At 67.9% G+C, this 24,780-nt stretch overlaps 8 protein-coding genes across 8 annotated transcripts; 5 read left to right on the top strand and 3 right to left on the bottom strand.

The window, feature by feature from the left end:
* Positions 1-1,885: 1,885 nt before the first annotated feature.
* On the bottom strand, positions 1,886-3,285 carry EMIHUDRAFT_97421 (hypothetical protein; the record flags this gene model as incomplete). The annotated part of the gene is made up of 4 exons (XM_005793540.1): positions 1,886-2,813; positions 2,861-3,005; positions 3,092-3,150; positions 3,218-3,285. 4 exons carry the CDS (start codon positions 3,283-3,285, stop codon positions 1,886-1,888), a joined length of 1,200 nt encoding a protein of 399 aa, XP_005793597.1.
* Positions 3,286-4,268: 983 nt separating this feature from the next.
* EMIHUDRAFT_433252 (hypothetical protein) lies at positions 4,269-5,481 on the top strand. Its single transcript, XM_005793539.1, has 2 exons — positions 4,269-4,790; positions 4,869-5,481. Exons 1-2 carry the CDS (start codon positions 4,374-4,376, stop codon positions 5,364-5,366), a joined length of 915 nt encoding a protein of 304 aa, XP_005793596.1. The 5' UTR covers positions 4,269-4,373; the 3' UTR covers positions 5,367-5,481.
* Positions 5,482-5,742: 261 nt separating this feature from the next.
* On the top strand, positions 5,743-8,626 carry EMIHUDRAFT_448708 (hypothetical protein; the record flags this gene model as incomplete). The annotated part of the gene is made up of 3 exons (XM_005793538.1): positions 5,743-6,204; positions 6,506-6,637; positions 8,205-8,626. The coding sequence occupies 3 exons, from the start codon at positions 5,743-5,745 to the stop codon at positions 8,544-8,546; spliced, it is 936 nt and encodes a 311-aa protein (XP_005793595.1). The 3' UTR covers positions 8,547-8,626.
* A 520-nt stretch (positions 8,627-9,146) lies between these two features.
* On the bottom strand, positions 9,147-11,376 carry EMIHUDRAFT_448707 (hypothetical protein; the record flags this gene model as incomplete). Its single annotated transcript, XM_005793537.1, has 2 exons — positions 9,147-9,989; positions 10,074-11,376. The coding sequence occupies 2 exons, from the start codon at positions 11,374-11,376 to the stop codon at positions 9,247-9,249; spliced, it is 2,046 nt and encodes a 681-aa protein (XP_005793594.1). The 3' UTR covers positions 9,147-9,246.
* Positions 11,377-13,774: 2,398 nt separating this feature from the next.
* EMIHUDRAFT_199386 (hypothetical protein) lies at positions 13,775-14,623 on the top strand (the record flags this gene model as incomplete). The annotated part of the gene is made up of 1 exon (XM_005793536.1): positions 13,775-14,623. One exon carries the CDS (start codon positions 13,775-13,777, stop codon positions 14,621-14,623), a length of 849 nt encoding a protein of 282 aa, XP_005793593.1.
* A 1,018-nt stretch (positions 14,624-15,641) lies between these two features.
* EMIHUDRAFT_448706 (hypothetical protein) lies at positions 15,642-19,524 on the top strand (the record flags this gene model as incomplete). The annotated part of the gene is made up of 15 exons (XM_005793535.1): positions 15,642-15,776; positions 16,004-16,087; positions 16,160-16,181; positions 16,253-16,330; positions 16,425-16,493; positions 16,566-16,721; positions 16,917-17,026; positions 17,135-17,242; positions 17,324-17,518; positions 17,606-17,647; positions 17,825-18,444; positions 18,664-18,721; positions 18,813-18,833; positions 19,083-19,471; positions 19,512-19,524. The coding sequence occupies exons 1-15, from the start codon at positions 15,672-15,674 to the stop codon at positions 19,522-19,524; spliced, it is 2,070 nt and encodes a 689-aa protein (XP_005793592.1). The 5' UTR covers positions 15,642-15,671.
* Positions 19,525-19,649: 125 nt separating this feature from the next.
* EMIHUDRAFT_462036 (hypothetical protein) lies at positions 19,650-23,279 on the bottom strand (the record flags this gene model as incomplete). Its single annotated transcript, XM_005793534.1, has 7 exons — positions 19,650-20,286; positions 20,387-20,898; positions 21,272-21,603; positions 21,792-22,431; positions 22,488-22,622; positions 22,696-22,786; positions 22,900-23,279. The coding sequence occupies 7 exons, from the start codon at positions 23,277-23,279 to the stop codon at positions 19,650-19,652; spliced, it is 2,727 nt and encodes a 908-aa protein (XP_005793591.1).
* A 169-nt stretch (positions 23,280-23,448) lies between these two features.
* EMIHUDRAFT_462035 (hypothetical protein) lies at positions 23,449-24,317 on the top strand. The gene is made up of 3 exons (XM_005793533.1): positions 23,449-23,501; positions 23,619-24,014; positions 24,146-24,317. Exons 1-3 carry the CDS (start codon positions 23,496-23,498, stop codon positions 24,308-24,310), a joined length of 567 nt encoding a protein of 188 aa, XP_005793590.1. The 5' UTR covers positions 23,449-23,495; the 3' UTR covers positions 24,311-24,317.
* Positions 24,318-24,780: the final 463 nt, after the last annotated feature.

The raw sequence follows: 24,780 nt of genomic DNA, 5'->3' as shown, positions 1-24,780 counted from the left end.
TCTGTATGTACTCCTCGAGATCTTTCCAAATCTGCCCTCTGATTAACCTAGCTTAATCGGGAAGTCGGTGCTCTAAGCGACTCTGAGCGCCGGAGCCCCGTTTTTCCGCACTGCTGTGCGGCGCACGGTGCCTCCGGGCGCCCCCGCCTCCCCGCCCCCAAGAGTGGAGTTCAGGCCTGGGCCCGAGCCCCTAGGGCGACAAGACATGCGCAGAGGGCGGTGAAGCGCGGTGGGGGGCCGAAGTCGAAGACGAAGAGAACGAGGCTGAGAGTAACTCCGCAGCAGAGCCCGAAGACTCGCAGCGATCCCGGATCGGGGGGGGGGGGGGGGGGCGTGCTAACCACCCCAGAGGTGGGGCAGTGAGCGGAGGCCTGCTGAGCCGAGTGGAGGCGGCGGCCTGCCAAGTGGTCAGAGAGGGAATGGGGCACACTAGTCGAGGTAGATGGGTGACGCCTGGGTTGATCCGTTGGGTGGGATAGTGCTGCACCGACCCGAAGGGGTCGGTATGCGGAGGTACCCCACGGCAGGCCACCAGTGCCGCTGCCTCCTCCAGTCCTCCTTCTTCTCCTCCTCCTCCGGCCCTCCATCCAGCGGCCCCGCCGCCCACAGTGGGAGGTGCCACTGAGGAAGAAGAAAAAACTGAGGCCGCAGCGATCTCAACAGTGCGTAAGAGGCCGTGTATAGGAGAAGCACGGGCGCAGGATAGAAGAAGAAATGCTCCATGGGTTTTTCGAAAAATCGCCTCGGCTTGGTCGAATTGGCACCGAGAGAGCACGATGCGCGATGCGGCTATGCACATGTCTCTCGTCCTTCTCGTGGCGTTCACGGACCGCTCAGTCTCGTACACGTCTTCTCGCCACCTCCAGCACAAACCTTCCACGCCAGCAGCAGTGATGATGGTCGAGCGACGAGTCGGCGACAGCGAAAACAGCGACGACGACGAATTGATTTCCTATGAGGACTGGGACCTGGCATGGAAGCGGCATGCGCTGGGCAGCATCATCGAGGCGTATGAGGTGATCGAGGTGGAATCTGATGCAGATGAGACCTCGTGCCGCGACAGTGCTGAGGCTGGACGAACCGCCGCCATTCGGGAGTTCCTGCAAACGCTTCAGATCTGCTCATTCGCGACGCTACTGGTCTGGTCCTACACAATAGCGACGGGTGGCCTCCTCCTCCTCCCCACACAAGGTGCTGGAGTCGCCCTCTACCACCTCCGGGATGTCGCTGGTGGAGACCAGCTGACGCAGATTGGAACCTACTAGCGGAGATCTGGCCGTGTGTCAAGTCGCAACCAAGTTCTAACCATCCTCTCGTTGTAGTCCTTTTCGACCCAACACGCGGGATCGTTTACCAATTTCCCGGTTCACTACACACTAGTGTTTTTCGTGTGTGTGATAGGGCCTTAGGCGTGTGTTTCCCCCACAGCCCACACACGCCACACACGCTGGCCGGGTGCTGGCGCCTGGCCCCCCCCACGGCCCACGGCCACAGCCCACGCAGGCCCCAGCGCTGCTGCTCCTCTGCGCTGCCCCTCTGCTCTCTCGTCTCTGCTGCTGCGCCCGGGACACGCACCACACACTCTCGCGCGCGAGAAGAGAGGGTATCAAAACCTGGGTCTGGCTCTGGAGGTGTGTCTCTCCGACGACCGACACCCTCTCCAGATGTCAGTACTCTCTCTCCCACACAACCTTGCACGCAAGTCAAACGCAGCTCGTACGCTGTACTCTGTATGTACACAGCACCAACCCAGCCGCGCGCGTGGTCCCGTGCTGCCCACTCCCTCAGTCTGGTCGGCCGCTCCTCGCTGTGGGCGAGAGGGGGGGGAGGAGGAGGGCTAGCGCGCACGCTCCTCGCTTCCTCGCGGCCGAAGGTGCCCAGCGCTCTACTTCTTGCGCGCATCGTCGAGCGCGTCCTTGATCTGGCCGGCCTGCTGCTCGAGCAGCTGCTTCCGCGCCTCCTTTTGCGAGCGGAAGGGCGCACGCACGGCGAACGGCGCCCTGAGCTTCTCCTCGATCGCCTCGCGCGTCGCGGTGGCGGGCGAAGCCCCGGCCTCCCGCGGCCTCGTATACGGCACCTGCTCCGACGCCACCGCCTCCTGGCTCCAAGTGCCATACAGCACCTGCTCGGCCGGCGACTCTTCGTCCAGCAGCTCGCCCATCGAGCGGACCATGTCGCCGACGGAGCGGACGGCGCCCATGGAGTCGTCCATGAAGGGGAACTGCAGCTTTTGCGCGAAGCTCAGCGTCTGCGGGAAGGCGGCGGCGGGGAGCAAGCCCGTGCCGGCCGCCACCGCGTGCGTGGTGCTGTCGAAGAGCTCAACCGACGCGGGGCTGTTTGGCGAGTCGATGAAGGCCTGGAAGACTTCGGCCTCCATCGGGGCCTTCGTCTCCCACAGCGTGAAGACCGACCCGCCACCCTCTCCGCCGGCGGGCAGCAGCAGATGGTTGTGCAGCTGCGCCGGGTGCGGCGAGGTGAGGCGGCCGGCGTTGCGCACGCGGTCACAGAGCGCCTCGGCGGCGCCCTCGGCGAGTGGCACGTGCCGCACTAGAAAGTACGAGCCCGTCGTCTCGGCGGCCAGCGGCGGCGGCGGAGCGTCGCCGTCCTGCAGCTCCGCCGCCTTGCGTGCGACCGCGTGGCGGTTGAGGTCCTTGCGGGCGTCGACGCGGAGGAGGATGGCCTGCCGCGCAAAGGAGGGGTGCCGCGCGAGCACCTCCGAGGACGAGGTCGGCCATGCGGACGGCGGTGTCGTCGCCGGCGGCAGCAGCGGCGAGAGCGTGGTGATGGGGAGAGGCGTCCCAGTCTCGGCGTGCCTGGGAGGGGAGGGAGCGAGTGTGTGTTGTCCGGCGCGGTCTAGCACGTGACTAGTTGACTCTCAACATAGCCATACTCAGCCAGCGCGCGCCTCCGCTCAAACTCGTCGCGCGTGAGCGGCTCGGCGGTCTCGTAGAGGGAGAGGATCGGGCCGACGGTGCCGGTCGGGAGGAAGTAGTGCGTAAATAGGCCTGACGATACATGTGGCGTGGACGTGATTGGAGACATGCACGAGAGGCTGCACGAGGGTTCCTCTTGGGCGCTCGCTCTGGCTCACCGGCATCGTGCTGAGCCAAAGCCATTTTGTCAAACCGAATGTCCGCTATATCCGTCCACCTGGTGGCGAGACGGGGATGTAGAGTGCAGCCTGTTCTTAGGGCAGGGGCAGTGGAGGGGCGCAGACCAGTCCAAGGCGACCTCTTCGTCGCTTTCGAGAAGGTCGTGGTACACGAGCCAGAAATTGCCAGCCATGGCGGGCGGACGCGCGCGTGGCGCGATATTCGGTGACGGAACGCGCGGCGCGAACAGCGAGCGTGCGTGCAAAAGGATCATCACGAGAGGTGTGAGCTGGGTGGCCGAGCCTCGAAATCATCAGTTTTGGGTGCGGATGCGGTGCCATCCTAAAAATGAAGCAAGTTCGGGATTTCAAGGAGGAGTGTTCTCGAGGTTCTCGAGGTGGATATCCTTTGGCCGGAGGAGTGTGTGTGGTGCTAGCCGTCTCCCATGTATTTTGCCCTTGGGCGTCTGCCTGGCCAACAAACACCAAGCAATCAATAAACAATTTCATTCTCCCATGGGTTAGGGAAGGAGAAGGGTGAGCGTGAGCGGGGCCCCGGGTCGCACAGGTAAATTATTTTTTGGAGAGAGAAACGAGAGGCCTCCCCTCCTCCGGCTCCGCTTCGCGCCTTGACACGGAGAGGTGTGCAAGCGTGCACCTGTACACGCGGTGCCGCGAGGGGTGCATCAACACGTTACACGTACCTGCCGCAGCATGTGACGCGGAACCGGATTCTCGACTTTCAGGGTGAGACGTGGAAGGACAAGCGCGAAACGGAGCGGCCCAACAAGAACTATGCGCGCGCTCCGGGCTGGTCGAACGTGCAGTACCCCAAAGTGCAAAGTCCAAAGACCTCGTCAAGGTGCGCGCGACATAGTTCACATGCCAAGGTATGCGGGCGTGTGAGTGAGTTTCAAATTCTTCAGCTTCAAAAAGAAAGAAAGAAAACGGACAACCCAAGGGAGGGATGGGAGGACGGCACGCCGCCACCACACAGGGATTTTAAGGAGAGGGGTGTGGTGCACTAGCCGTCGCCCACCCTTGGGCGTCCGCCTCTTCCTATCTCTCTTCGCAGTCTCTCTCCGATCTTCAGCTTCATCCGCAACCCGGAGAGCACTTGGAGAACTTGGGTCGGCCGGCGCGACTTCTTTGATCGTGCGCCTTGACGGCCGACAAGCGACTTCCGGCTGCGATCGCGCGCCTTGGCGCCCGAGTGTCGGCAGCCTGCTAAGCGACGAAGCGAACTGTCGGCGAAGCCTTCAATCTGCCACGGTCTCCAGCCATGGCAGCAAGCGATGCGGTCGACAATTTTACAAACGACAGCGCCATGATGATTGCGTGGGAGCGGGCGCTCGAGTCAAAGCGGCCCGACGCTCTCTTTGTCGACCCGCTTGCTGAGGCGCTGGCTGGCACCAAGGGCGAGACGCTCTCGGCAGGCTTCGGCAACATGAGCCAGATGTTTGGTTTCGAGGACTGGGCCGCGTTTCACAAGACGTGGGTCGCCGTCCGCACCCGTTTCATCGACGACAGAGTCAAGGAGTGCGCATGCGGCTTTAAGCAGCTTGTGAATCTCGGCGCCGGGATGGACACGCGACCCTACCGCCTCGAGTGCTACAAGGCGTTTGCCAATGGCTCCTTCAACGTGGACATGAAGGTGGTGAACGACGGCAAGGCTCGAATCTTTGAGCGCGTGCTGCAGGCGCATAATAATAAATGACGGAATGCCTCAGGGGACGTCACCAACGGCTCGTCACCACCTGGCCTCGCCTTGCCTCAGGCGCCAGCCGCGCACTGCCCTGTGCATCGCGTCGATCTCGACTTTAAGGACGAGGAGAGGACGCTAGCCACGGAGTTGGGGTCGGAGGGATCGGCCTTCGATGCCGCCGCACCGGCGCTATTCATCGCCGAGGGTCTGATTATGTACCTTGGCGCCTTGGGCAAGATCAAGCTGCTGAAGGACGTCTCTGCGGTGGCCGCGCCGGGGTCCGTCTTTGTGTTGCAGTACATGGACGCGTCTGAGAGCGAGGTGGCCAAGTCGACGCCGGGCGCACTGGACAATGCTCTCAGCAAGGAGGATGCGGCGCGGGAGCTGACCGAGCTTGGGTGGACGGACTTTGAGTTTAGCAAGTTTGGCGACGAGAGGCTGGACTTTGCGCGCTTCCCCACGGGACGATTCCCGCCGAGCGCAGCCTTTTCCTTTTGCGTGTGCATCCGACGTGAGGACATCAATGCTGAGGTGTGTGAGGACCTCTGTCACGGCTCACGCTCTGCATGAGAACAGAGAAGCACTTGTGGAGCACTGGGAAGGTTTTTGTTGTTTGGTTTGTCCTGCCGACCCCTAGAGAGCCTAGTTCGCTTCTCCCAGTAAGCTAAAAGTACGTTACATGTTTAGAACACACGGGCAGCGCCAAGACTCACAAAAATAGAGAAGTTAATAAAAATCTCTCTCTCAAAAATAACGGCCAACCGGACGTGCGATCTCGCAAAATCTCGATTTTCTGGCTGGCCAACAAACACGAACCAATCAATAAACAATTTCATTCTCCCATGGGTTAGGGAAGGAGAAGGGTGAGCGTGAGCGGGGCTCCGTGCTGTAAATTCTTTTTTGAGAAACGAGAGGGCTCCCCTCCTCCGCTTCGCGCCTGTGGAGCATGAAAGAGCTCTTCTGGGCGGCGCGGCACGGCAGGGTGGCCGAGATTGGCGAGGCTCTCGCCGCCGGCGCCGACATCGACTGGCGTCACCCGGTCGATGGCCGCACTCCGCTCGGCGCCGCCGCAGCCTTTGACCAGCTCGAGGCGCTCGAGGCACTCCTCGCCGGCGGCGCGGCGTTGGAGGCGCGCGAGTCCGAGACGGGACTGACGCCGCTCGGGGTTGCGGTCCTCGAGGGATCGGCGCGCTGCCTCGGCGCGCTGCTGCGAGCTGGCGCCGATGTCGACGCGACGGATGCCGACGGGTGGACGCCGCTGATGCACGCGGCGGCGCGGAACCAGCTGTTCGAGGCGCAGAGCCTCAAGGCTGCGGGCGCCTCGCTCGGGGCCAACGTGGACGGTGTCGGCGCGCGGGAGCTCGCCGCCTCCGAGGGCCACGACGCAGTGCTTGCGCTCCTCAGCCAGGTCGTCAAGCCCTCCCTCCTCCCTCTCTCCCCACCCCCTCTCCTCCCTCTCTCCCCACCCCCTCTCCTCCCTCTCCCCACCCCCTCTCCTCCCTCTCCCCACCCCCTCTCCTCCCTCTCCCCACCCCCTCTCCTCCTCCCTCTCTCCTCCTCCCCGCCCCCTCGCGTATGGCCGCTCCCCTCGCATTCCGCCGGCGCCCGTCGCCGCCCTCGCTGTGCCACCATGGCCCAACCAGCCGCCGCCTCTCACCGCAGCCCTCCTCTCTGTCCCTCACCGCCAGCCTCCTCCTCCTCCTCCCCAGGCGCAGCCGCCATCCGCCGCCAAGCTCGAGTCCAGCGGGCCCGCCGCGGCGGCCACGACGCCGCAGCTCACCGACAGCGGCGCGGCTGTGATGGCTTCGGCGCCCATCGCCGCACTTTTGCAGGAGGGTGTGGTGGGCGATGCGGACTTAGCCGCTTCTGCGGCCGTCGCCGGCGCCGCCATGAGCGGCGGCGACGGCGGCACTTGCGCGTCGACGGCCGAAGGCGCGGCGGCCAACGGCGCGTCCACATGCGTCGACGCCGGCGCGGCTGGCGGCGAGCGCGGCGTGAAGCGGGCGCGGTGTGCGGCGCCGGTGAGCGGGCAGGCGGCGGCCATGGCGGTGGAGGTTCTACAGGACGGGGACGACATCGTCGTGCAGCTGCACAGCAACGACATCGTGCGCCCGCCGTCCCCTCCCCCCCCTCCCTTCACCCACACGCCCCGCCCCGCACACCCACACGTCCGCGAGCCCCCTCCCCCCCCTCCTCCCCCTCCTCCCCCTCCCCCTCCCTCCCTCCTCCTCCCCCCTCCTCCCTCCCCCTCCCCTCCCTCCTCCTCCCTCCTCCTCCCTCCTCTGCGAGCCGTAGCCCAACACTCGTCCAGCACGACCCCCGCCCTTTGCAGGTGCGCCTCTCGCCCGAGAGCGGCGAGCTCACCCTCGCCTCCGGCGGATGGCGCACTGCCTCCACCCTCGAGGCGACTGCTCTCCCCGGCCCCGGAGCTTGCGAGCCGCCTCTTTCTCCTCACCCGGCGTCATCCGCCAACAGGCAATCAACGGCTCGCTCGCGGAGCTGCTGCCGGAGGCGAGCAGAGAGACGGCAGAGAGACGGCAGAGAGACGGCAGAGAGACGGCAGAGAGACGGCAGAGAGACGGCAGAGAGACGGCAGAGAGACGGCAGAGAGACGGCAGAGAGACGGCCGAGAGAGATGGCCGAGATGGAGCCGAGCTACTGCCCGGCGCGATCACGCCTCCCACCGCGCCGCCCTCGGGAAGAGAATCCTCTCCAACACGCGGCCGCGGCCGCCGTGCTCAGGCGCGCTTGTCGATCAGCATTGCCGCAAACGGCGAGTGGCAGGCGCAGCGACTGCCCCCCCTCTGGCCCTCCCCTCCACCCTCCCCTGACGCCCCCTCGCTGCGGGTGGCAGGTTCACGACGGCTCGGGCGACTCGGTCCTCTTCGCAGACGGACTGGTCATCCCCACGACGGCCGACAAGCCGCTCCAGCGGGCCGGCATCGGTGCCGCGCGCCTCGTCTCTGCTCCGCCTCAGCCCCCGCGTCGCGCCCTCACGCCCCTCCCCCTTCGGCCATGCAGGGGCTCCGAAGCCGCTCCTCTCTGGCGCCACGGCGGGCGCTCTCGGCGGCGGCGGCATGGGCGCGATGGGAGGCGGCTTGGGCGGCGGGTGCGCGGGCGGCGGCGGCGGCGCACCGAGGCAGGCGCCTCACAGCGGCGTGATGGGCGGCTGCGGCGGCGGGGGGGCGGGAGGCATGATGGGGGCGGGCGGCGTGGTGAACGGCGGTGCAATGGGCGGCGGCGGCGGAGGAGGTCCGGCTGCGTTGGCCCTGGTGATGAACAAGCTGCAGGCGGACTCCCACCCACTCTCGTCGTACACCCCTCTCCTCCCGCGCTCATGCACCGCCCCCTGCCCCTCCCTCTGGTGCTTCCTCCTGACCTCGCCCCGCCTGCGGGACCCCCTTCCAGGTGTACCCGCCGCTGCTGATGGCCCTCTCCACGACGCCCATGCTGCAGGCTGCCCTCGTGCAGCACTTGACGGGAGGAGGCACCGCGGCGGCAGAGGCGCTGCTCGGCGCGATCGACCGCGCGGGCGCCGCCAACGGGATCCAAGGCGCCCAGGCCGCCTTCTTCTCGCTCCTGAACGGGCCCAACAATGGTTGCATGGCTAGCGGCGGGATGGGCGGGATGGGCGGCATGGGCGGCGGCATGGGCCATGGTATGGGCCAGGGTATGGGCCAGGGCATGGGTCCGGGTATGGGTCCGGGCATGGGCATGCACGCCGGCGCACTCGACCCGCGCCGCCGATGAGGACGGCTGTAGCGCTCCCCCGAGAGTTGGCGACTATCTCCACAAGTTGCGGCGCCGTGTCGTCGTCATAAGCAGAAAAATGGACAGACCGACCACGAGCATCGGACAGGCACTCACTGTCACTCTCACACCGTTCACAGACGACACGCGGATCGCGGTCACGCGCCCCGGCGGCGGCGCGGGCCCGGGGGCGGGCTGCGGGCGCGCCCGGGGCCGGCGCCGGGGGGGGGGCGCGCAAGCGCGCGGCGGCGAGTGCGTCTAGGAAGTGTCTAGGAAGCGTCTCAGGAAGCGCCTGCTCGACATCCGCCTGCTCGAGCGGCGGCGCGCGCGGTGTGTAGGAGGCTGCGCTGCGCAAGCACGGGCGGGAGGGGTTTCTCCTGCGGAGTCGTGCGTGCGCAGGGCTCCTCTTTGCTTTCTTCTACTCCCTACTATCATCTCGTTCCCGTCCTACCAGAGAAGGTGTGTGTCCGACCCAATGTGCGCAGGGGGTCCCCCCCGGGCCCCCTCGACGGGCCCCCGCCCCCGCCCCCGCCCCCGCGGCTGGGAGCTCCCAGCGCGACGGTGGCCCTGTGTGTGTGAGAAAAATAGGGAGTCGAATGTGCAAACAACGGGGGAATAGACGAGACAAAAGACACCAACACCGTCATCCTAATCTCCTTCCTGTGGCAGGAGTTCATCGGAATGCAGCGCCTCTCTCAATTCACGTCTTCAGCGTCAGCTGGACGCCGTCCATGTACACGATAGCCTTGTCCCCCGTTAGGAACGCACCCACCAGCGTGACTGCGCCCTCCTTCGCGTCCGCGGGCACGCGCGGCTTGAGTTGGCTGTGGTAGAAGGCCCAGCGCTCGCGGTGCGCATGGTAGTCGGCGCTCAGATCCGTCGGGTAGAAGCCGGACGCCAGCGGGAAGGCCTCGCCGCATGTTGGCAGAGCGGCGCCCTCGAGCGCCAGGAATGGGCAGCTTCCTGCCACGTCGACCACCGCGCTCACTCGCACGTACCCGTTTGGGCTCATGCATGGCAGCCAAGACCTGTCAAGGCGCGCGTTCCCAACCGTTGCCCTCACCGGCTTGACCGGGAGCGCGTGCTTGTCGTGAAAGTGGCACGGCGCCGGGAGGTCGGTCTTGCGGACGCCAGCGCACTTTGTGGCGAGGCTGACCATGTAGCCAGGCGCATGGTCGCGCGCGCGGACGGCGAGTTGCGTAGCGGGGTGCGCCTGGACGTGCGCCACGAGTTCGCTCACTGTCGTTGGGTGACGCTTGACGCTCTCGCTCAGGAAAGCCTTCTTCCGCCTGACGGGGTCGGCTGCCGGCGCGGTCTTGTTGCTTGTGCTCGCCGCCATGCTCATGAAGACGCGACCGACCTGCGCCGGCTCGGTCGCACGGCCGCAGCGGTAGACGGTCGCGCCGCACGCGCCCGCGAGGTCGTCGGTTGTCGCGACAACAGCTGTTGGCTCGCCGATCTTCGCGGACCACTCGCCCGCGAGCGCCTTGGCGCGCCCCGCCGCGCCGGCCGACATCGCCAGCCCACCCGGCTCCTCCCTCGCCTCGGTGAAGGTGTGCCGGCAGACGAGCAGGAGGCGGCCCTTGGCGCGGTTCGCCGGCCACGTGCCGTCGTACACGACGTCGGGCATGCCTTCCTGTCGGCAAACGACCTGGAACGGGACGGCCCCGCGCGTACGGCGCGTGTAGTTGTCCACCGAAACCTCGAAGGTCCCCGGCTTGCAGCTCACGTTTTCGCACGGGTTGGCTTCGCCCTGCGTCACATTGGCGTCAAAGTCGAGGGTGCACCCGTCTGCCGACTTGTTGCCGTAGTAGATCTTGTTGCCACTGGGCGTCTTGACATGGATGTCTAGGTCGTCGGTGAACTTGCCGTCCCACGTGAGCCCAATCAGGTGCCTCGAGGTGACGCCTGCCGAGGCGAGCTTTCGGTTCAGCTGTGACACCATGTAGAAGCGGGGATCCGAGCGCGAGTCCATCTCCGCGCGCAGTGCGTCCCGCGAGGGCAGCGTGAGAAAGTCGACGATGTTGTCTGACTGGTGGAAGTCGAGGTGCGTCGCGCCCTCCACGCGGCCGTGAAGGATTGCGAGCACTCGCAGCTTCGCCTTGTCGGCCAGCGACATGAGCTCAAACGCGCCGCTTCCGGTCGTACACTGCTCGACGGCGTGACGCTGAAGAGTCTTCACCCAGCGTAGACACGCGGCATAGTGCTCTGGGCGCTCAAGGTGCGGCTGCTCCTCGAGCATGATGTTGACAGATGCCAGCGCCTCTGGCACCGTCAGCTTGGCGAGTCGCACATCCATCTGGCCATAGTAGCGCGCGAGCTTGCTGTAGCGTGTGGCCGCCTCGGATGTCGAGCATGCAGCGGGATGGACGGTCCAATGGCCGTACTCCTCTCCAGTGGCGGCGCACTTGCCCTCTCGGACGGGTGCGTAGGTCGCGTCGGTCACCACGACGAGCTCGTGCTGCTGGCATGACTGGCACGCCTGCTCTGCGAGATCCTCCGCGAGCTCTCGCAGCTTGGTCACCTCGGCACACGGCGCGGCAATGCCGCAGGTTAGGTTGTGGAGGAACACGGGCCCCGATGGGCCGAGGTCACGCACGTATATTCCTGCGCGGTGGATGCACGCGTTGCAGCCGTGCAGCGCCTTTGCCACCCGCTTTGCCTCGTTGACGATTGCTCCCTTGGGCACGCGGAGGACGTAGCGCAGGTCGCCGGCAGCGTATACTGGGGAAAGATGCGTGCGGTCGTCGATGTACGTCGAGTAGGCGGCGCTCTCGTCCTCGCCCTTGCTCACGTCCACCCACTCGTCGTCGTTGGCGGGACGCGGCATTAGCGCGGGTGGCTGCAGTTGGGCTGACACGGGACGCGACCCTGACTCGTCCTCACGCTCGTCTCGGACAAAACTAAGAAGAATTTTAGGGTTCGAGCAATCTCTTGCCGCGCTAAGTTTCACGCGCGTCGACGTCCGCGCTGTGTGTCTCGCCTGAGCTCGCCCTTGCCGCCCGAGGCTACCCGGGCGGGACCGACAGACAGACAATATCAAAGGACGCGCAGATGCGCTTGTGACCACGCGTCTCTCGTGATCGCGGCACGAACAGTGCTGTGTGCGGCGCTCGCCACCCTGGCGATTGTGCTGGACGGCGGACGGTGTGGTTGCTCAGTACAGATGGCCTTATGACGACCCCATTTCGACATCGTCCCTAACTAACTAAGGTCTAAGGACTAAGCGCTAAGGCCTCTGCTCACATGAGCTCCATGCGGGAATGACTGGCTCAGCGGACGTTGAGCGTGAGTGCCATCGGCGACTCGCCTGGGGCCGGCATGTCCCTGAATCTATCGGCGCCAGCCACGCACGCTGGACGGCCCTGCGGCACGTCTTGCCCGGGCCTGAACCGCGAGTGCATGGATGGATCAGATTCGAGGAGGGTTCTGTACATTCCTATTCGTGATCTTGGGTCAGGGGTGTGCCATGTGTGAAGAACTTGGGCGGGTCCCCAGTGTGGGGGACGGGCGCTTCCCACGTTCGCGCCTAAGGAGTCGTACCCTGCACGCCGCGCGTCGACAAACATATGCCGCTGCACCTCCTGGGCTGGGTCGCCACGGCGCTGCTCGCGGGGCACGTGTGTGTCCGCCCCGAGGCGCGCCAGCTCGCCACCGCCCTGCTCCTCGCCGGCCTCGCCTCGCTCCTCGCCGCATGGCACGTCGCATACGCCGGCGCCGCGTGCGTTGTCGCTGCGGTGGCGGCGGCACAGCGGTGGGTAGCGCCGGGCAGCCTGGCGCTCGGCGCGGCCTTCCACGTCGTCGCCGCCTGGTGCCTCCCCGTGGTCACGGCCTGGGGCGTCACGATGCAGTTTGGCGACGGGCTCTTCAGCCAGGAAGTCGGCCACCTGCTCCCGACGACGTTTGAGTTTGCGGTGCTCTTCTTGCTGCCGGTGGTCATGGTACTCGCGCATCCGGAGGAGCCACTGCGCCTTCGCCGGGCCGAGAGCCTTGCGATGCTCCTCGCCGGCTTCATCGACGGCTGCATAGAGTCGGCGTCGATTGCGCACCGCGAGGCGTGCTGCAAGACGCGTGAATGGGCGCCGAGCGTTGGCCGGCTTAGATGGGGAAGACGCGTTATACCGTAGCTAGCACTGAGCGTGTCAAGTCCACGCCAACTCAAACTTGCACGACCGTCCCCGACCACTCGCCGGCTTCCATTGTAGGTCGACTACCAGCACATCCTGCACGCCTTCACGTGGGGATCGTTCGGGCTGCTCGGCCTCGTCGCCACGCTGCACGGCCGCACGACCGACCTGCACGTCGGCCTGGGCACGATTCTCTATGGCGTGGGCATGCTCTCGCACACGCACTCACACCAAGATGCGACGCCAGCACTCGTGAACACACTTGCCACTCCGCAGCCTTCCATCGCATTCAATGCCCGGGCCGCTGTCTTCGCATGTCGACGGCGCCGAATAACACGAGCATTCAGCCACGCCTTAATTGGCTTGGAATTATCACCGCAGGCACACGATGGACGACGACAAGTACACCATCACGTGGATGCACATGCACAAGGCGTCGGCAGCGCTCTACATTGTGGGCGGATACCTGCGCCTCACCGGCAAGGTGCTCGACGGCGCCTGCGTCCTCTTTATCGGAACGCTCTTCTTTTGCCTCTCCGCGAGAGAGGTGCCCAAAGACGGGTGTGTGTTGGAGCAACAAAGCAGCGCAGGCGTTGACCCGCCGACTTGCCCTCTAGGTGTCGCACGCGATCGCCGACCTGTTCCCGTCGGGAAACGTGGCGGTACTTGGCGTGGTGCCACTGACGGTGTCGGCCTTGGCGGCCCACTACCACGTGCTGCATTGCCTGGTGCGCAATTGGCGTGCTGACACCCCCCACAAGGCCGCGCGAACCGCCGCCGTCCAAGCGATCGCGCAGGAGGAGGACGCGATGCTCGGTGTCCAGCTCGAGTCGTAACACACACACTACACTACACAACGGTCAACGCGCAACACGGCAACCCCCCCCCCCCCCCTGACTCTGAGTTGGCTTTTATGACATCGCGCGATGCATGCAGCTCATAAAAGCCAAACCAAAAGATGTTTTTCGTAAATTTGTGTCGTTCCCCAAATTTCCTCGCCTGCGGCACCCCAGTCCAACCGAAGAACAGCTTCTCGGACCTCCAACGCGGTCAATCCGAAAAAAAAGCCGGTAGATCGGCAGCCCCGAGAGTTCTGGCTCGATGCCCGCCTCTTCCGAGCCGCTGCTGCCCACCTCCAACCAGCCGGAGAGCCTAACGCCCGCGCCGCATGGCCAGGACGGCGAGCCGCAGCTCTGGCGGCTAAAGATGCTGCGGCCGGCGCCTAGCACCGCCGATGAGGACGCGCTCGGTGGCGGCTTTGGAGGAGCTTCGTCGTCGCTGGGCGGCGGTGGCAGCGGCGGGCAGCAGCGCTGCTTCGCCGGCGCGGAGCTCCTCTCTGCGGCGCTGCAGGCGCTGCCCATCACCCTCTTCAACCTGGCGCAGTCATATGCGTTCGCTCAGCTCGTGTGCGTCGACTCGGAGCTCGAGCCGGCACTGGTGGCGGCGATGCACCTGACCGGGCTGGTGACGGTGCAGGCGCGCCTCTCGTGCAGCTCCGCCGTCCCGCACTACGCCGTCGCCTCTGCGGACGTCACCATCGCCCTCCTCTGCCACCGGCTCGTCTCGTCCGTCTATGCAGCTCTCGGCACTCACACTGCGGCCGCGGCGGCGACGGCGCGGGCAACCTCGCTGCTGGCGGTCGGGCTGGCCTCGCTGTCGCAGGGCGCGATGTACTACGCCGTCGGCCGCGCGCGCGCCGCCGAGATTGTCCTCTTCCTCCCTTACCCTCTGCTCGCCGGGCTGCTGGCGGTGACCGGGGCGATGGCGACGCTTGGCGCCGTCGCCGTGTCCACCGGCATCAGCGTGCACGACGCCCGCTCGCTGCAGCACGCGCTGCGCGACGGCGGCGCCCAGCTCGCCTCGGCCGCCGGCGCTCGCACCGCCGCACCTCGCCGCACGACCCTCCTTGGGGTGGGCGGGCGCACGGTTGGCGGACACTGTCACCTCTAGGCCTCGCGCTGCTGCAGCTCGTGATTGGAGCGAAGCTGCACACGCTCTCCGCCTTCGTGCTGCTGCTGCCCGCCGCCCTCACCATCTTCTATGCCATCGCCGGGTTCGCCGGCTGCACTCTCGACGGCGCCTCTCCCCCCCCTCTCCCCCTCCCCCCCCCCCTCCTCGCTGCCGCGTGGCTGACCCGGAGCCCGCCCGGCACCTAGTACCTGCCCGGCACTGCCCGCCCGGCACCCGTCCCTCACCCCGCCCGGATGGCATCGGTCCTCTAGGCCTCGTCTCGGACGGGTGGCTCTTCGAGGCGGAGGCGGGCGTCCCCCTCTCAGTCTATTTCGCGCCCGGCGCCGCCACCGGCCGACTCGGGCCGGTCTCCTGGTCGGCGATGTTTTCGGATGTCAACGGCCCCGTCGTCTTCGGCGGTGGCGCGGCACCACCCCGACTGCCTCTCGGGTGTACCTCGGCCGTGCCTACCCTCTAGGCCTCTTTGCGTCGGCGGTGACGTCGCTCGCGGCAATGCTGCTCAAGGCGGAGATTGGCAGAGAGACGGCAGAGAGACGGCAGAGAGACGGCAGAAGAGATGGCAGAAGAGATGGCAGAAGAGACGGCAGAAGAGATGGCAGAAGAGATGGCAGAAGAGACGGCAGAAGAGACGGCAGAAGAGACGGCAGAAGAGATGGCAGAAGAGACGGCAGAAGAGATGGCCGGTATGCCGAGACGTTGCCCCCTCCTCTCCCCCTCCCCTTCCCCACCCCTCCCCACCTCTCCCCACCTCTCCCCACCCCTCCCCACCTCTCCCTCCCCCTCCGCTCGAGCGGCCGATGCGAGAGTGAGGCCTTCCTCCTCGCACCCCCTCCTCGCACCCCCTCCTCGCACCCCCTCCTCGCACCCCCTCCTCGCACCCCCTCCTCGCACCCACTCCTCGCACCCCCTCCTCGCACCCACTCCTCGCACCCCCTCCTCGCACCCCCTCCTCGAGACCGGCGGCGCGCCCCTCTCTCTCTCTCTGCAGGTGGTTGTGCTCGAGTCGGCCTCGGGCGCCTACCTCGACATGAACGCAGAGCTGCGCGCCGCCGGCTCCGCCTCCGCCCTCGCCGCGCTGGTGGGCGGGGTGGCGGCGCACCCGTCGCCCGACTACGTCACTGCGCTGCGGCAGGCAGCCAGGGGCGTTGCGCCCGCCCGCGCCCGCCCCGCACCACTCCCCCGGGCATGATGTCATCCCCTTGCATGTATTAAGCGACCCCGAGGTCTCCCCATGGGCCCTTCGGATCGATAGGACTGACCCGCCGTTTCCTCCTCCCCCCCCCCCCCCCCCATGCCTCGCACCACAGCGCTGTCGCCCGCCCCTCCGCTGAGCGCCGCGCCGCGCCCTGCCGCCCGCAGGCGGGCGTGCGGACTCGCGCGGTCGGGGTCGCCACCATCGCCCTGACCGCCTCGGTGCTCGCGTCGGGGCTGCCGCTGATGAATGTGCGCTTCCCCGACCCCTTTCTTGTGCCGGCAGTGCAGCAGCGTCTCTTCACACCCGCGTCGCGTGAACAGGTGCTGCCGCGACCGCTGCTCGGCCTCGCCTGCCGACGGCCCCCTGTGTCGAGATCTGCACCTCAGCCAAAGGCCGGCGACTTTCGGCGGTAGGCTCGCTGCTGATGGCGAATGGAGTCGAGCTCACGAAGCTGTGGCTGTGGGACGCGCGACGCTGGATCGACCGACCAGGCGCCGCCGAGACATGCCGGCTGGAAGGGGGGGGGGGGGGGGGTCTTCGGAAGAGGTGCCGCGTCTTTTCACGGCTCGCGCCGCCTGTGGGCAGGCTTCGCGATGCTGTTCGCGATGATCTGCAGCGCCCTCCTCTTCGGCCAGACCGCCGCTGTGCTGCTCGGCGCACACGCCCGCACTCTCTCCCCCCTCTCCCCTCCCCTCCCCGCGTGACGCCCGCCCCCCCTCCTCCCAGGCGCCCTCTGCGCCGTCTTCCTCTCGCACCTTCGCCTCTCCCGCGCCAACGCGCTCAAGTACCACCTCACCAGCCGCTCGTGCCACCCGCCCGCCTCGCGGCCGCACCACGCCCAGGCCTTCCTCCGGCGGCACGGCGGCGCCATTCACCTCATCGGCCTCGAATAGCCCGAGATGCGGGCCGAGATTCGGCCGAGATGCAGCACGGCGGCGCCTTCCCACCTCGCCCTAGTAGCCAGAACCAGGCGGACACCCTCGCACGACCTAGCCAAGCACGACCCACGGACCTCGCCGCGACTGCACTCTCCGCCCCCGCGCCACTCCCTCCGCCCCCACCCCCGGCGCGCCGCAGGCCTCGAGGGCTTCCTGTACGGTGGCACCGTCTCGCGCCTCTCGCGCTACGTCCTCCGCGCGTCGGAGCGGCACGGGCGCGAGATGCGCTTCGTCTTGCTCGACCTGCAGGCGAGCTTGCACGAGAGTCACCAGCAGCACACGCCCCGACAGTCGCAACCGCCCGATGGCCCCCCGAGACTGTCCCGAGGTTGACCCGAGCCGCGCGCCCTCGGTCAGGCGACGCATGGCATCGAGCCTTCTGCGTGCACCCTCCTCCGCCGCTTGCGCCGTCAGCTCAAGGCGCGCGGCGTCAGCCTGCTCGTCGCCGCCGCCTCGTCGCAGATGGTCGCCGCGCTCTCTCCCGAGCCCGCGGCGGCCGGCGGCGGCGCCGTGGCGCTCTCGCGCACCGCCTCCATCACCTCTCAGCAAGGCTGCGAGTCGCGCGCCTCGTGCGGCGGCGCGCCCGCGACGGCGGCGCTCGACAGCGCCGTGTACCGGACGGTGGACGAGGCGCTCGAGAGCTGCGAGGAGCAGCTGCTGCTGCTCGGCTCGCCCGTCAAGTCGTCGCACCGCGAGGGCCCTTCCGCCTTCTCCACCGGCGGCGGCGGGAGGCACAGCGGCGTGTCGCTCGCGCCGACGCAGCTGCCGCCCTCGCTCATCGACGCGGCGGCGGCGGGCGGGCCGTCGAGCTCGGGGGAGGGGGGCAAGGCGGCATCGGTGGGGAAGGGCGCGGCGGAGGGCAAGGGTGCGGTGAGTGGCAGCGGCAGCAGTGGCGGCAGCGACGGCAGCGGCGAGGGCGGCGAGGAGGAGGCGCGAGGCACGCCGAACCGGCTGCGGCCGTACACGCTCGACGCGTCGGGCGCCCCCTCGCTCCCGTTTGCGCCGTCGTCGCTGCCCCCGGGGCTCTCTTGGGACTCGCTCTCGCAGTACGGCGCAAAGGTGACGCTGCAGCCGGGCGAGCTGCTCACCTCGCAAGGCAACCTAAACCGCGAGGTCCTCGTCGTGCCTCCCTCCGGGGCGGAGCTGTCCGTCACCACCGACTACGGCTCCCCGGACGGGCCGCTCACCCTCGCCACGATGAGGCACGGCGGCGTCTTCGGCGCCGAGGGCGTGCTACTCGGGCTGCCGTCGGTGAGCTCGGCGGTCCTGTCGCGCTCCTCGCCGCCGCGCGTCGTCATCTCGCTCTCGGCGGCGCAGCTGCGCGGCCTCCGCCTCTCTCAGCCGCAGCTCGCGCAGCAGCTGCTCGCCGCCGCGTTTACGCAGCAGCAGGACTACCTCTGGCTCCTCGCGCGCCGCACCTCCCTCTGGACGGGCGGCGGCCACGGCGGGCCCAACCTCGACTGGGGCTCCGCCCAGCCGCAGCTCGTCCCGTCGGCCGACGGCGCGCCGCTGCCCACCATCCCGTCCGAGGTGTCGCTGCCCGAGTCGTTTGGCCGCAAGGAGGTGCGGTCGGCGGTACTCTCGCCGTGGCGCCACGCTGTCTCGCCGCAGGAGAGGACGCCCTACTCGGCGGGCAGCCGCGGCGCCGGCCACATCGCGGGGCTGATGTCGCAGTGGCAGGCGCCGCGCGAGCAGCGCACCGAGCTCTCGCCCGCGAGCGGCGGCGGCGCCGACCCCGCGCGCATGCGCCGCTTTGGCGGCAAGAGCTCGCCCAAGCGGAACCGGCCGGGAGGCGCCTCGTCGAGCCAGCAGCCGCTGCATCGCAGCGCGCGCGGCGAGACGGGGGGGACAAGCTACACGCTCTCCCGCGACGGCCATGCCGCGAGGGATGAGCTCGCCAAGGCGGCGGCCCGACGCGACAGCGGCGGCGTCGGCCGACGCTCGGTGTAGCCGGCCAGCTCGCCCGAGGCGGCCAATCCGACGACGACACGACGGGCCACACGCGGTCGATGGCGTGGTGGTTGCTGCCGAGTAGGAGCAAGACGCAGCGCTAACGGTAACGCGCGACCCTCATTTTTGCCTCAGCCTCTCAATTATTTCAGGGACCGGATCTACGCTCCGTTTTTTCTCTCACAGGTAATCTGTTGCTGTTGTTTGCATTTAAAGATGTTTTTGTAACAGTCATGACGATTTTATGCGCGCTGTGTCCTGTGATTACTCGCGTGTGAGTCCCAGGTGCAGGTCTGATGTGAGTGTCCGTCTCGGCGTCTGCGCGCTGGTGTGTCTGTGCGACGCTCCGACGCAGCCCCTGCTCGAAAAACTACCGGCGCGCTTCCAGCAGCGGCTGCTCTCCCTTGTCGGCGAGAAGGAGGGTGCCGAGCGGCGCGTCCAAGAGCTCGAGCGGAGCGTCCATCACGCCGAGGCGACGCTCAAGGCTGCACTCGACAGCAGGAGCGTGGTGCAGGCCAACCTGCGTGCGTCGGAGCGCCGCATACAGGAGGCCGAGGCTGCGGCCGACCGCCATCTGGCGGCGGTGGAGTCGGAGAAGCAGCGCTACGCCATCCTGGCTCGGCTCGCCGACGACCAGGCGGCCGAATCCAAGGCAAAGATCAGCGCACAGGGCGAGCAGCTGCACGTACTGAACGAGCAGCTCGGGGCTGCGAACCGGGCGGTAGGCACACTGCGTGCTCACCAGTCCTCCTCGGATCAACACATCGAGTCGTTCCACGCCAAGGTCTCGGAGGTGACGCTCATGCTCGAGACGGTGCGTGCTGCGGAGCGCACCTGCCGCGGCACGGTGGGCCGCATCGTGGAGGAGCAGAGCAGCGCCCGCTTGCGCGGAGAGCTTGGAGCTTCGAGTCAGACGCTTCGCCTACGCCATGTCCATCGTCCCCGGGCCTCGCGACGTCGACTCCTCCGCCAATGCCAGCAACGCCTCCATCTCTGCCAACAGCCCACCACTCATCTCCGGATCCTCTTCTTTGGGCGGCGGTTTTGGCGCGACCTTCCTCGCCCCGAGGATGCGGACGGCGTTGTCGTGCACCTGCCTCGCCTCCTCGCTGCCGCCCGAATGTTCGACGCCTCCGCCATTCCGCCGACAAGAGGGATCGCAAGAGACTGGCAGCAGGCCCGCCACCCCGAGCGACGCTTGCCCTCGCCCTCGCCCTCGCCCTCGCCCTCGCCCCCGCCCTCGCCCCCGCGCCGCAGTGCCCAGTGGCGCCGTCCCGGGCGGCTCGAGCGGCTCGTCTGGCAGCGTGCACGCCGAGGAGAAGAAGGCAGGGAGAGTACCACTTGCTGCGGCGGAAGCAGGGAGAGTACCGTCTGCGCCGTCGCCGTCGATCCCAAGCCACTGTGGCGGTACCAATTGCGGCGGCGGCGGCGGCGGCGGCGGCGGCAACGGCGGCGGCGGCGGCGGCGGGGCAGGGAAGGCGGCCTGCCGGGTAGCGGGGGCGCATGCCGCCGCCGGGTGCAGCTCTGGCACGGTGGCGAAAGCCGCTGTGCTCGGATGCCTACGGATGAGACCACTGCGAGCCTGAGCGCGGGCCGTGGGAAGGGAGCGGGGCGGAGGGGGTTCAAAGTGGGCGCGGTGGTGGCTCGGGCGATGCGCACCAATGAAGAGGGAAACGGTCGCGCCCAACGAAATCGGCGGCGGTGCCGCCGCCACTGGCCGAAGAGGTGGCCAAGTGGCGGAGGGCGGCGAAAGCGGAGCCGCCGAGCGCCGCGACTAGCCCGGTCGCATCCGAATCGTCGACGACGCGCCGCGCCGCGCCACGCCGCCGCGCAGCACGCTCAGCCGCCGCGAGGGCGGGGGCGAGAGGTGCGAAGCCGGTCAGCCGCTCGAGGGCTGCGCTCATCGGAGGGGCCGCCGCCGAGCGGGCGACGGCGGGCAGGCTGTTCCCCACCCGCGCGAGCGCGGCGGCGAAATCGCTCCGGTCCGCCTCTGCAAGCGCCCAGAGACGGCGGTTCGCGTGTTGAGACGCCCACAGTGCGAGCGGCGTGACGGCACCGAGCAGCTGCGCCAACCGCCGATCTCGCCCAGCGTCCGCCACGTCTTGCGACGCTTGCTGCACCGCCGGCGCGACGGCACAGAAGAGGCACTTCAGCAGCGCGGCAGCTCGCGCCTACTCGCGGCCTGGCGGTTGGAGAGGCGCCACTCACAACCCACGCCGTCTCTGAAGCGTGTAGCGCCGCGCCTCGGACGGTCGCGACGAAGCGGTGCTGCCTTCACTCTCGCCGACACCCTCACCGTCGTTCTCGCTGCCGCCGCCGCCCTCGCCGCAGCTGCTATCCTCGCCGTCGCGCCCGCAATCGCCGCCGCCGCCTCCTCCGCCCGGCGGCGGAGCGAGGTGGAGCGCGGCGATGCAGACAAGCAGCGCGACGCCGACCCGCTTCGGGGATGGGGCGCTGGCGCGCGCCTGGCGCGGCGGCGTGTGTCCGTCGGCGGCGAGAGGGGAGGGTGGGGGAGGTGGGTGGCGGCCGAGGGCGAGCACTCACCACGGAGACTCGCAGCCATCCGCTGAGCTGCAGGAGCAGCGACCTGCTGCCAGCCAGGTCCTCTGCGGAGGCCGCCCCGTCGCCGAGGCACGCCGAGGCGACGAGTCGGCAGACCGCCGCCTCGAACCAGTCCGCCGCCTCCCTGCTCGCCAGGGGCGGCGGCGGCGCCGGGGGAGGCCCTCGCGCGAGCTCGGCGCAGAGGCGGTCGAGATTGTTTTGGGCCGTGGGCGCGAACGGCTCCGGGGCGAGAAGGGCGCGGAGGTAGCCGAAGAGGGCGTCGAGCGTGACCCCTTCCTCCCTCGCCAGCACCGCCTGCTGGTGGTAGCAGTGGCCTACGGGAGATGGCCGAGGTGTGGCCGAGAGTGTGTGTGTGTGATGTTTGGCCGACGCGTGTAGATCTGTCGGCCCGGGATCTGTCGGCCCGCCCGTGTGCAGCAGCAGCGGGTGCAGCAGTGGCTTCGCAGGGTGCGAGTCGCGCGGAGCGAGTGGTGTGCCGCATCTCGCTCGCGTCTCGGGCTACGTCTGCCGCCCAAGCCCGGCTCGAGCTGCTGCGCCCCGCCGTAGGACGCGGCGGCGGCACAGAGCGCCCTCTTCCTCTGAGCCGCGTCGCGCCCGCCCTCGCTGACGGCGCGATAGCGGGCCAAGTCGCCCAGCCGCAGCAGCGACACGGCACAGAGCCGTCTCCACGCCTCGCGCCGCCGCTTCCCCTCCCCGCCGCCGGCCGCTCCCGTCTCCCCGCCGCCGCTCCCGCCGCCGCCGCCGCTCTCGCCGCCGCCGCCGCCGCCGCCGCTCTCGCCGCCGCCGCCGCCGCCGCCGCCGTGCGCCCGCCCCGTGCCGCCCGGGCGGTGGGACGCGACGCGGGAGGGGCCGCCGGCGCCAAACTCGATCATGAGCGAGCCGTGGACGAACATGTAGGGCAGCCGGTGCGCCGCGACCCACTCGCGCGAGACGAGACCCGACTCGATGTGGTCGCGGTACAGGTCGTTTGAGAGGAGGAGGGCGTCTCGGTCCTGCGCGAGCCGGAGGAGGAAGCCGTCCTCGTCGACGCCGGAGGGAGAGAGGTGCAGCGACGCGCGCACGAAGGGCGAGAGGAGCTCCGGCTCGGCGAGGCACTTGCCCGGCCCGCCGTTGAGCGCCCAGCGCGGCAAGATGGCATGCACCTCGCACGCACACTCTGGCAGTGAGCCCAGAGTGAGCCGCAGGGAGCTTCACTCACCTGGGGAGGAGTGGCGTGCACCTCGTACCCCTCCTCCTGCAGCCGGCGGATCGCCTGCGAGAGCGGCCGCGCCGAGCCCCTCCGGCCCTCGTCGGAGCCCTCCGTGTCGCGGGCCACGTTCAGCCCGTCCACAACCTACACCGCGCGCCAGCCGAGTGAAGCTGCCTTCGCTCGCGGGGCCGGCAGCCACCTCGGCGTCTCAAGCCACCACCACCGGCCGACCCTCGCCGCCGCAGTCGCCGCCGCCTCCCGACGAGGCCGCCTCTGCGCCGCCGCTCCCGTCGCCGACGCCGGCGAGCCTGCGAGGGACGGCGTAATCGGCGGTGGTGGAGGTGGAGGAGGTGGCGGCGGAGGCGGAGGGCGGAGGCGGGAGAGTTGTGTTTTGAGCCTGCGCAGCTCCGAGACCAGCGACTGGTAGAAGGAGCTCGAGTCGCGCAGCACTTCGGCGAGCCGCCGCTCCGAGTGCTGCAGCGCGTCGCGCGCCGCCGCATCGTCCCGGTGGCCGTCGTCCCGGTGGCCGTCTCTGTTGGCCCGGATCTGCGCGCGCTTGCTGCTCACCGCGCGGGTGTAGTACTTGACGCTGTCGTAAACGCAGCGGTGCCACAGCGTGCGCTCCGCATTCCGTGTGCGCGCCAGCTCGGGCTGCTCGATCATCAGCCGGCGGCACTCTGCCTTCAGCCCTGCCCGCGCCTGTTGCACATCGCGGTCGCGCTCCGAGCGGCCGCCGCCGCCGGCGAGCACGAGCTTCGCGGAGAGCGTGGCCTCGAGGGAGGAGAGGTGCACGACGGCCATGCTGTGTGTATAAAGGCGTTGGCTGCTGTACTACGTACTTTTAGCTTACTGGGAGAAAAGAGAGAGTCTCTCTCTGCTGTAAAAAGAGGGTTTTTGCTAAGATTCCACCACACGTCCCACGGCGGGCTCCCACGTGTGGGATCCGGGACTCGTGGCGTGGGAGCGTCACGACCACACACCTACACGCTCAATCCGTGGGACCCACCGACACCGAGCATGACGGTGTAGCTTCGCGCCCCCGGCCGCCAGCCATCCCCGATGGACCCCCCACGCCCACTCCGCGCTCGGCAGCGCCTCTCATCTCACCGAACCGCCCGCCCGCCGCCCCGCTGCCGACAGGATCCCATCGACGTCGAGCCTACGGAGGTGCTGCCGGCCGCGACCACGGAGAAGCAGATGAAGTGGAACGTCGACTTCCGCGCCGAGATCATGCTTCAGCAGGTCAGCTTCTCGGGCGTCAAGGCCTGGATGACCCACCACACGAACGTCAAGGGGAGCAAGGAGCGTCAGTACAACCGCAAGGAGGAGTGGGAGTCCATCGTCACGCTGGTCAAGAAGTCACCGGCGTTCAAGACCTTTGCCTGGCCGAAGGACGAGCAGGCCATCATCCATTGGATCGAGCGCCAGCTCGCCGCCAACAAGCACCTCTGGACGCCGAGGATGGAGCACAACGAGCCCGCCGAGGCCGGCACTGAGGGCACCAAGTCCGAGGTGGCGCTCACTGAGTTCCAACAGGTGGGCGGCGCAGCTCCCTCGCTCTTCCTCTCCAGCCAACACCCGCAAGCGCCCTCGCCCTCCCCCCCTGGTCACCCCCTGATCACCCTTAACCGCCGCCCGACCGTCGCCTGACCGCTGCCTGCACGCAGCTGCTTCTGGAGATCAACGAGCACAAGAAGGAGGCCGACCGCATCACCGCCGAGAACAAGGCGGGCAAGGACAAGGCCGGCGAGCTCAGCGGTGCAAATAATAATAATAATAGTTCTAATAATACTTCGAATAATAATAATAATTGTAGAGAGAGAGTTTTTTAGGAATACATGTGTTAATTGTATGCACGAGGCTTATAAACGAAAGAAAAGTGCAAAACTTGCCCAAGACACATCCGGTGTGGGTGGCGTGTGTGGGAGGCCCTTAGCAAAAACCCCTTTTCACCTGACCGCTGAGCTACCGTCGGGTCTCTATTTTAAGAGCAGGTAAACAGCAATAGATCCGGCCCTCAAGCGGCCTAATCGATACCCGGCCCTCACGGAATCGGTCCCTCGTTGTACAGCAATCGATCCTTCACACTGCCCGCGCTGCCAAACTTGCCGAGAATCGGTCCCCATGTTACCTGTGGCGCGAAGCTGATATGTCTCCCGCGCTCGGCGCGCCGACCGCGCAGCGGCGGCAGACCACCCTCCGGTTCGAGGGGCGCCTGGGGCTGAGCGGGCTGCCTCCGCCAGAGTTTGGCTCGCCCACCGGCGGGCTGTCACCCTGCCACGGGTCGCAAGCCCTCTGCCGG

This window comes from Emiliania huxleyi (genome assembly GCF_000372725.1).
Source record: "Emiliania huxleyi CCMP1516 unplaced genomic scaffold EMIHUscaffold_10, whole genome shotgun sequence".
NCBI classification, from domain to species: Eukaryota; Haptophyta; order Isochrysidales; family Noelaerhabdaceae; genus Emiliania; species Emiliania huxleyi.
Note: the sequence above shows the minus strand (reverse complement) of the source record. Positions and strands in the feature narration are given on the sequence as shown.